General features: G+C 55.7%; 1 protein-coding gene across 1 annotated transcript; it reads right to left on the bottom strand.

The window, feature by feature from the left end:
• Positions 1–942: 942 nt before the first annotated feature.
• Positions 943–8853, bottom strand: LOC116957559 (chromosome transmission fidelity protein 8 homolog). The gene is made up of 4 exons (XM_076063405.1): positions 8402–8853; positions 7257–7374; positions 5169–5337; positions 943–1281 (listed from the first exon to the last, which is right to left on the bottom strand). The coding sequence occupies exons 1-4, from the start codon at positions 8422–8424 to the stop codon at positions 1169–1171; spliced, it is 423 nt and encodes a 140-aa protein (XP_075919520.1). The 5' UTR covers positions 8425–8853; the 3' UTR covers positions 943–1168.
• Between the last annotated feature and the right edge of the window lie 1431 nt (positions 8854–10284).

Here is a 10284-nt window from a genome sequence, read left to right as displayed (position 1 = left end):
CATCACCATCACCACCACCACGCATCATCATCCCACCACCACCATCATCATCACCATCTCACCATCATCACCACCACCACTAACATCATCACCATCATCACCATCATCACCACCACTACCTTCATCACCACCACCACCCCATCACCACCACCATCGCCACCACCATCACCATCACCACCATCATCACCATCATCCCCATCACCACCACCATCACCACCACCACCACCACCACCACCACCATCACCACCACCATCACCACCACCACCACCACCATCACCACCACCATCACCACCACCATCACCACCACCATCACCACCATCACCACCATCACCACCACTGCAACCACCTACCACCACCACCACCATCACCACCACCACCTACCATCACCACCACCACCTACCACCATCACCACCACCACCACCATCATCACCACCACCATCACCACCATCACCACCACCACCATCACCATCACCACCACCACCAGCACCACCACCACCAGCACCACCACCACCACCACCATCACCATCACCACCACCACCACCATCACCACCATCACCATCACCACCAGCACCATCACCATCACCACCACCACCATCACCACCACCAGCACCACCACCACCATCACCACCACCACCACCATCACCACCATCACCATCACCACCACCACCATCACAACCACCACCACCACCATCACCATCACCACCACCAGCACCACCACCACCACCACCAGCACCACCACCACCACCACCATCACCACCACCACCACCATCACCACCATCACCATCACCACCATCACCACCACCACCACCATCACCACCATCACCATCACCACCATCACCACCATCACCATCACCACCATCACCACCATCACCACCATCACCACCAGCACCATCACCATCACGACCATCACCACCATCACCACCACCACCACCACCACCAAACTGCTCACGAGTCGTGTTTATTATTCACGTGGGGACGAGGAGATGAACACCCAACGCCTCGCGCGAGGGAGCAACGCTCTATCCCCCACACACGGACAGAGCAGATGGCGGTAAGTGCACACTCCCATCCACGTGCGATCCACCAACCCCCCCCCCCCCCCACAGAATCTCCACCCTGTCACCGGGCGCTGGCGAATCAGCGAACGCCACAAAGCGGTACCGGAGATTTACACCTTGCGGGGAACGTTGGTGATGATTGGCTTGGGCCTGGTCTTGAACAGCAGCTTGGTGTGAACGAGCGCCTGGACGAGGTATTGGGTGCGAACCGACGGCGTCACGTCTGAAACACAACGGAGCGTCGCCTGTGTGAGTGAGTCTGTGGGTGTCTGTGTGAGTGAGTCTGTGGGTCTCTGTGTGAGTGAGTCTGTGGGTCTCTGTGTGTGAGTGAGTCTGTGGGTGTCTGTGTGAGTGAGTCTGTGGGTGTCTGTGTGAGTGAGTCTATGGGTCTCTGTGTGAGTGAGTCTGTGGGTCTCTGTGTGAGTGAGTCTGTGGGTCTCTGTGTGTGTGTGAGTCTATGGGTCTCTGTGTGAGTGAGGCTGTGGGTCTCTGTGTGAGTGAGTCTGTGGGTCTCTGTGTGAGTGAGTCTGTGGGTCTCTGTGTGAGTGAGTCTATGGGTGTCTGTGTGAGTGAGTCTATGGGTCTCTGTGTGAGTGAGTCTGTGGGTCTCTCTGTGTGAGTGAATCTATGGGTCTCTGTGCGAGTGAGTCTATGGGTCTCTGTGTGAGTGAGTCTATGGGTCTCTGTGTGAGTGAGTCTATGGGTCTCTGTGTGAGTGAGTCTGTGGGTGTCTGTGTGAGTGAGTCTGTGGGTCTCTGTGTGAGTGAGTCTATGGGTCTCTGTGTGGTGAGTCTGTGGGTGTCTGTGTGAGTGAGTCTGTGGGTCTCTGTGTGAGTGAGTCTATGGGTCTCTGTGTGAGTGAGTCTATGGGTCTCTGTGTGGTGAGTCTGTGGGTGTCTGTGTGAGTGAGTCTATGGGTCTCTGTGTGAGTGAGTCTATGGGTCTCTGTGTGAGTGAGTCTATGGGTCTCTGTGTGAGTGAGTCTATGGGTCTCTGTGTGGTGAGTCTGTGGGTGTCTGTGTGAGTGAGTCTATGGGTCTCTGTGTGAGTGAGTCTGTGGGTCTCTGTGCGAGTGAGTCTATGGGTCTCTGTGTGAGTGAGTCTGTGGGTCTCTGTGTGAGTGAGTCTGTGGGTCTCTGTGTGAGTGAGTCTGTGGGTCTCTGTGTGAGTGAGTCTGTGGGTCTCTGTGTGAGTGAGTCTATGGGTGTCTGTGTGTGGTGAGTCTGTGGGTCTCTCTGTGTGAGTGAGTCTGTGGGTCTCTGTGTGAGTGAGCCTATGGGTCTCTTTGTGAGTGAGTCTGTGGGCCTCTGTGTGAGTGAGTCTATGGGTCTCTGTGTGTGGTGAGTCTGTGGGTCTCTGTGTGAGTGAGTCTATGGGTGTCTGTGTGAGTGAGTCTATGGGTGTCTGTGTGAGTGAGTCTATGGGTCTCTGTGTGTGGTGAGTCTGTGGGTCTCTGTGTGAGTGAGTCTATGGGTCTCTGTGTGTGAGTGAGTCTATGGGTCTCTGTGTGAGTGAGTCTATGGGTCTCTGTGTGAGTGAGTCTATGGGTGTCTGTGTGAGTGAGTCTATGGGTCTCTGTGTGAGTGAGTCTGTGGGTCTCTCTGTGTGAGTGAGTTTATGGGTCTCTGTGTGAGTGAGTCTGTGGGTCTCTGTGTGAGTGAGTCTATGGGTCTCTGTGCGAGTCTATGGGTCTCTGTGTGAGTGAGTCTATGGGTCTCTGTGTGAGTGAGTTTGTGGGTCTCTGTGTGAGTGAGTCTGTGGGTCTCTCTGTGTGAGTGAGTCTGTGGGTCTCTGTGTGAGTCTATGGGTCTCTGTGTGAGTGAGTCTATGGGTCTCTGTGTGAGTGAGTCTGTGGGTCTCTGTGTGAGTGAGTCTGTGGGTCTCTGTGTGAGTGAGTCTGTGGGTCTCTGTGTGAGTGAGTCTATGGGTCTCTGTGTGAGTGAGTCTATGGGTCTCTGTGTGAGTGAGTCTATGGGTGTCTGTGTGAGTGAGTCTATGGGTCTCTGTGTGAGTGAGTCTATGGGTCTCTGTGTGAGTGAGTCTATGGGTCTCTATGTGAGTGAGTCTGTGGGTCTCTGTGTGAGTGAGTCTATGGGTCTCTGTGTGGTGAGTCTATGGGTGTCTGTGTGAGTGAGTCTATGGGTCTCTGTGTGAGTGAGTCTATGGGTGTCTGTGTGAGTGAGTCTATGGGTCTCTGTGTGAGTGAGTCTATGGGTCTCTGTGTGAGTGAGTCTGTGGGTCTCTGTGTGAGTGAGTCTATGGGTCACTGTGTGAGTGAGTCTGTGGGTCTCTGTGTGAGTGAGTCTGTGGGTCTCTCTGTGTGAGTGAGTCTATGGGTCTCTGTGTGGTGAGTCTATGGGTGTCTGTGTGAGTGAGTCTATGGGTCTCTCTGTGTGAGTGAGTCTGTGGATCTCTCTGTGTGAGTGAGTCTATGGGTCTCTGTGTGAGTGAGTCTATGGGTCTCTGTGTGAGTGAGTCTGTGGGTCTCTGTGTGAGTGAGTCTATGGGTCTCTGTGTGGTGAGTCTATGGGTGTCTGTGTGAGTGAGTCTATGGGTCTCTGTGTGAGTGAGTCTATGGGTCTCTGTGTGAGTGAGTCTGTGGGTCTCTCTGTGTGAGTGAGTCTATGGGTCTCTGTGTGAGTGAGTCTGTGGGTGTCTGTGTGAGTGATTCTATGGGTCTCTGTGTGAGTGAGTCTGTGGGTCTCTCTGTGTGAGTGAGTCTATGGGTCTCTGTGTGAGTGAGTCTATGGGTCTCTGTGTGAGTGAGTCTATGGGTCTCTGTGTGAGTGAGTCTGTGGGTCTCTGTGTGAGTGAGTCTATGGGTCTCTGTGTGAGTGAGTCTGTGGGTCTCTCTGTGTGAGTGAGTCTATGGGTCTCTGTGTGATTGAGTCTATGGGTCTCTGTGTGAGTGAGTCTATGGGTCTCTGTGTGAGTGAGTCTGTGGGACTCTGTGTGAGTGAGTCTGTGGGACTCTGTGTGAGTGAGTCTATGGGTCTCTGTGTGAGTGAGTCTATGGGTCTCTGTGTGAGTGAGTCTATGGGTCTCTGTGTGAGTGAGTCTGTGGGTCTCTGTGTGAGTGAGTCTATGGGTCTCTGTGTGAGTGAGTCTGTGGGTCTCTGTGTGAGTGAGTCTATGGGTCTCTGTGTGAGTGAGTCTATGGGTCTCTGTGTAAGTGAGTCTATGGGTCTCTGTGTGAGTGAGTCTATGGGTCTCTGTGTGAGTGAGTCTATGGGTCTCTCTGTGAGTGAGTCTGTGGGTCTCTCTGTGTGAGTGAGTCTATGGGTCTCTGTGTGAGTGAGTCTATGGGTCTCAGTGTGAGTGAGTCTGTGGGTCTGTGTGAGTGAGTCTATGGGTCTCTGTGTGAGTCTATGGGTCTCTGTGTGAGTGAGTCTGTGGGTCTCTCTGTGTGAGTGAGTCTGTGGGTCTCTCTGTGTGAGTGAGTCTGTGGGTCTCTGTGTGAGTGAGTCTGTGGGTCTCTGTGTGAGTCTATGGGTCTCTGTGTGAGTCTATGGGTCTCTGTGTGAGTGAGTCTATGGGTCTCTGTGTGAGTGAGTCTATGGGTCTCTGTGTGAGTGAGTCTGTGGGTCTCTGTGTGAGTGAGTCTGTGGGTCTCTATGTGAGTGAGTCTATGGGTCTCTGTGTGAGTGAGTCTATGGGTCTCTGTGTGAGTGAGTCTATGGGTCTCTGTGTGAGTGAGTCTATGGGTCTCTGTGTGGTGAGTCTATGGGTCTCTGTGTGGTGAGTCTATCGGTCTCTGTGTGAGTGAGTCTATGGGTCTCTGTGTGAGTGAGTCTATGGGTCTCTGTGTGAGAGAGTCTATGGTCTCTGTGCGAGTGAGTCTATGGGTCTCTGTGTGAGTGAGTCTATGGGTCTCTGTGTGAGTGAGTCTATGGGTCTCTGTGTGAGTGAGTCTATGGGTCTCTGCGTGAGTGAGTCTATGGGTCTCTGTGTGAGTGAGTCTATGGGTCTCTGTGTGAGTGAGTCTATGGGTCTCTGTGTGAGTGAGTCTATGGGTCTCTGTGTGAGTGAGTCTATGGGTCTCTGTGTGAGTGAGTCTATGGGTCTCTGCGTGAGTGAGTCTATGGGTCTCTGTGATTTTGCTTTGCGAACCCGTTGAGTTCAGCTCAGGATGTGTATCCATCTCTTCCTGCTGCTGCTGCTGTTGCTGCTGCTGCTGATGCTGCTGATGCTGTTGCTTCACCAATACAGCTAAGGGCTTATCCAGGCTCACCACTTTGCCGTAGAGGATGTGATGACCAATGATGAGAACCGGGATACCCTGTTCAGAGACACAGCGAGAGACAGATACACGTACACTCACTCACTCACACTCACTCACTCACACTCACTCACTCGCTCACTCACTCACTCACACTCACTCACTCACACTCACTCACTCACACTCACTCACTCACTCACACTCACTCACACTCACTCACTCACACTCACTCACTCACACTCACTCACTCGCTCACACTCACTCACTCACACACACACTCACTCACACACTCACTCACACTCACTCACTCACACTCACTCACTCACTCACACTCACTCACACTCACTCACACACCACTCACACATTCACACACTCACTCACTCACACTCACTCACACTCACTCACACACTCACACACACACTCACACACACACTCACACACACACTCACTCACACTCACTCACACACTCACACACACACTCACTCACACACTCACTCACACACTCACACTCACTCACTCACCCACCAACTCACTCACCCACCCACCCACCCTCCCACCCACTCACCCACCCACCCACCCACTCACCCACCCACCCTCCAACCCACTCACCCACCCACCCTCCCACCCACTCACCCACTCACCCACCCTCCCACCCACCCTCCCACCCACTCACCCACCCACTCACCCATCCACCCACCCTCCCACCCTCCCACCCACCCATCCTCCCACCCACCCACTCACCCACTCACCCACCCACTCACCCACCCACCTTCACCCACTCACCCACCCACCCTCCCACCCACCCACTCACCCACCCACTCACCCACCCACCCACCCACCCTCCCACCCACCCTCCCACCCACCCACCCTCCCACCCACCCACCCTTCCACCCACCCACTCACCCACCCACCCACCCACTCACCCACGCACTCACTCACCCACTCACTCACCCACTCACCCACTCACTCACCCACTCACCCACCCTCCCACCCACCCACCCACTCACCCACCCACTCACCCTCCCACCCACTCACTCACCCACCCACTCACCCACCCACCCACTCACCCACTCACTCACCCACTCACCCACCCTCCCACCCACCCACCCACTCACCCACCCACTCACTCACCCACTCACTCACCCACTCACCCACCCTCCCACCCACCCACTCACCCACCCACTCACTCACTCACTCACCCACTCACCCACCCTCCCACCCACCCACCCACTCACTCACCCACCCACCCACTCACTCACCCACTCACCCACCCACCCTCCCACCCACTCACTCACTAACCCACCCACTCACCCTCCCACCAACCCACCCACTCACCCACCCACCCACTCACCCACCCACCCACTCACCCTCCCACCCACCCACCCACTCACTCACCCACCCACTCACCCACCCACTCACTCACCCACTCACTCACCCACTCACCCACTCACTCACCCACTCACCCACTCACCCACCCTCCCACCCTCCCACCCACCCACCCACTCACCCACCCACTCACTCACCCACCCACCCACCCTCCCACCCACCCACCCACCCACTCACTCACCCACCCACCCACTCACCCACCCACTCACTCACCCACTCACCCACTCACTCACCCACTCACCCACCCTCCCACCCACCCACCCACTCACCCACCCACTCACTCACCCACCCACCCTCCCACCCACCCACCCACTCACTCACCCACCCACCCACTCACCCACCCACTCACTCACCCACTCACCCACTCACCCACCCACTCACTCACCCACTCACCCACCCTCCCACCCACTCACTCACTCACCCACCCACCCACTCACTCACCCACTCACTCACCCACTCACCCACCCTCCCACCCACCCACTCACCCACCCACTCACTCACTAACCCACCCACCCACCCTCACACCAACCCACCCACTCACCCACCCACCCACTCACCCACCCACCCACCCTCCCACCCACCCACCCACTCACGTCACGTGTGTAGTGGAGGTCTCCCAGGGTAGCCGACTGCAGGCCTCCTCCACCGCGAGGCACCACGTGACCCTGCAGCTCCACCAGCAGCCAATCCTCGTCCAGCCCCGCCTGCCCACTGCCATGGCCCATCACAGGGGAACGTCACAGAGACAGCTGCCACTGGGGGTGCCCCTAGGCCTACAGCACCACACAGCAGACTCACACACAGAGACAGCTGCCACTGGGGGTGCCCCTAGACTACAGCACCACACAGCAGCTACCCCTACAGACACACAGAGACAGCTGCCACTGGGGGTGCCCCTAGAGCTACAGCACCACACAGCAGACTCACACACAGGGGCAGCTGTCACTGGGGGTGCCCCTAGACTACAGCACCACACAGCAGCTACCCCTACTAACAGACAGGGACAGCTGCCACTGGGGGTGCCCCTAGGGCTACAGCACCACACAGCACCACACAGCAGACTCACACACAGGGACAGCTGCCACTGGGGGTGTCCTCTAGGGCTACAGCAATACACAGCAGACTCACACACAGGGGCAGCTGTCACTGGGGGTGCCCCCTAGGGCTACAGCACCACACAGCACCACACAGCAGACTCACACACAGGGACAGCTGCCACTGGGGGTGTCCTCTAGAGCTACAGCACCACACAGCAGACTCACACACAGAGACAGCTGTCACTGGGGGTGCCCCTAGGGCTACAGCACCACACAGCAGCAGACTCACACACAGGGACAGCTGCCACTGGAGGTGTCCTCTAGGGCTACAGCACCACACAGCAGACTCACACACAGAGACAGCTGTCACTGGGGGTGCCCCTAGGGCTACAGCACCACACAGCAGCAGACTCACACACAGGGACAGCTGTCACTGGGGGTGCCCCCTAGACTACAGCACCACACAACAGCTACCCCTACTGACACACAGGGACAGCTGTCACTGGGGGTGCCCCTAGGGCTACAGCACCACACAGCAACAGCAGACTCACACACAGGGACAGCTGTCACTGGGGGTGCCCCTAGGGCTACAGACATCGATCAGGTTGGAGGTAATTACGTCATTATTATTCAGAAGCACGTGGGGGGTGGGGGGGGTGGGGGGTTGGGGGGGGTGTCCCTTTGTGACGTCACAGACTCACGCGCTCACGAGGATCTGCACCATGGCCGCTGCTCCTGCCGAGTGTCACTGCGTCACTGCGTACGTCACTGCGTGCGTCACTGTGTGTGTGTGTGTGTCACTGTGTGTGTGTCACTGTGTGTGTGTGTTACTGTGTGTGTGTCACTGTGTGTGTGTGTTACTGTGTGTGTGTCACTGTGTGTGTGTGTTACTGTGTGTATGTGTCACTGTGTGTGTGTGTCAGTGTGTGTGTGTGTCAGTGTGTGTGTGTGTGTCACTGTGTGTGTCACTGTGTGTGAGTCACTGTGTGTGTGTGTCACTGTGTGTGTGTCACTGTGGGGAGCGGTAGTGTAGCGGTTAGCGCGCTGCGCTATGAACCTGGCGACCCGGGTTCGATTCCCGCTCACGGCCAACACCAGTGACGATTATCTGAAACGGTCCCAGGCCTCCCCTAGGTCGACTCAGCCTCAAATGAGTACCTGGTGCGGTGTGTAAACATTGCCACTAGGGAGACAAAGGCGGTCGGGCGTGGTGCTGGCCACCCACCCCCTCGTGTACCGTTCCGGCCTTCATAGGTGCTCGCTAACAGCACTTGCCCCTACAGTCTGTTAAGGCTATATGGGGGATCTTTGTCTTTGTGTGTGTCACTGTGTGTGTCACTGTGTGTGAGTCACTGTGTGTGTGTGTCACTGTGTGTGTGTCACTGTGTGTGTCACTGTGTGTGTGTCAGTGTGTGTGTGTTACTGTGTGTGTGTTACTGTGTGTGTCACTGTGTGTGTCACTGTGTGTGTTACTGTGTGTGTGTGTTATTGTGTGTGTTACTGTGTGTGTGTCACTGTGTGTGTGTGTCACTGTGTGTGTGTTACTGTGTGTGTTAGTGTGTGTGTCACTGTGTGTGTGTGTGTCAGTGTGTGTGTCAGTGTGTGTGTTACTGTGTGTGTTAGTGTGTGTGTGTGTTAGTGTGTGTGTGTCACTGTGTGTGTGTTAGTGTGTGTGTCACTGTGTGTGTGTCACTGTGTGTGTGTGTCACTGTGTGTGTGTGTGTCACTGTGTGTGTGTCACTGTGTCTGTGAGTGCCCCACTACAATCTGTAGACTACCCCCCCACTACAGTCTGTAGACTACCCCCCCACTACAGTCTGTAGACTACCCCCCCACTACAGTCTGTAGACTACCCCCCCACTACAGTCTGTAGACTACCCCCCCACTACAGTCTGTAGACTACCCCCCCACTACAGTCTGTAGACTACCCCCCCACTACAGTCTGTAGACTACCCCCCCCACTACAGTCTGTAGACTACCCCCCCACTACAGTCTGTAGACTAGCCCCCCACTACAGTCTGTAGACTAGCCCCCTACTAGACTTAACAAGCCGCCATCAGCCGGCACTTTCCCGCGCAAATTTCACCAGCGGCGCGACTTCCTGCCTCAATCTCATCCCTTCTGTCCGGGAGGGGGGCGGAGCCTGTGTTCGCCGTGCGATTCAACGCCGACAGACGTTGCGGATTTTCATTCGCGCGCAAAGCAATCAAAAGCTGCGCTAGTGTACCGCTGTTGGCTCAGACAGAAGTAGAGATTTTCACCGGAATGCCGAAGCGAACAAACGTCGCGGCTAGTGTACGCTTAGGACAGAAGCAGCGATTTTGCATTTTTGGATAGCAAAGCAGACAAAAGCCGCGGCCAGTGCACACTTACAGCACTCAGGTGCCGAGACATAAATGACGTCACGCGATTTTGGACGATTTCCCCCCTCAAATATGACGTCACAAAAAGTCAGACCCCCCTCAAATATGACGTCACAAAGCTCTGCCCCCCCCTCCTTTCCGCAAAAATAAAACGTGCTTCAAATTTGGGTAAAGTCACCACGTAGATAGGGAAACAATAAAATAATAAAAATATAAAACAA

The sequence above is a fragment of the Petromyzon marinus genome, unplaced genomic scaffold (assembly GCF_048934315.1).
Source record: "Petromyzon marinus isolate PM22_M1 ecotype Great Lakes invasive population unplaced genomic scaffold, UKy_Petmar_22M1.pri1.0 PM_Scaffold_112, whole genome shotgun sequence".
Classification (NCBI taxonomy): Eukaryota; Metazoa; Chordata; class Hyperoartia; order Petromyzontiformes; family Petromyzontidae; genus Petromyzon; species Petromyzon marinus.
This window is presented reverse-complemented; position numbering and strand designations above follow the sequence as displayed.

Bases quoted from the DNA above. Each gene is read 5' to 3' on its own strand.
- LOC116957559 (XM_076063405.1), bottom strand. From the start codon at position 8,424: ATGGTGCAGATCCTCGTGAGCGC. The intron at 7,375-8,401 runs GTGAGTCTGTGA...GGGCCATGGCAG, and splicing joins GTGCAGATCCTCGTGAGCGC to TGGGCAGGCGGGGCTGGACG. The intron at 5,338-7,256 runs GTGAGTGGGTGG...GTCTCTGAACAG, and splicing joins ACCTCCACTACACACGTGAC to GGTATCCCGGTTCTCATCAT.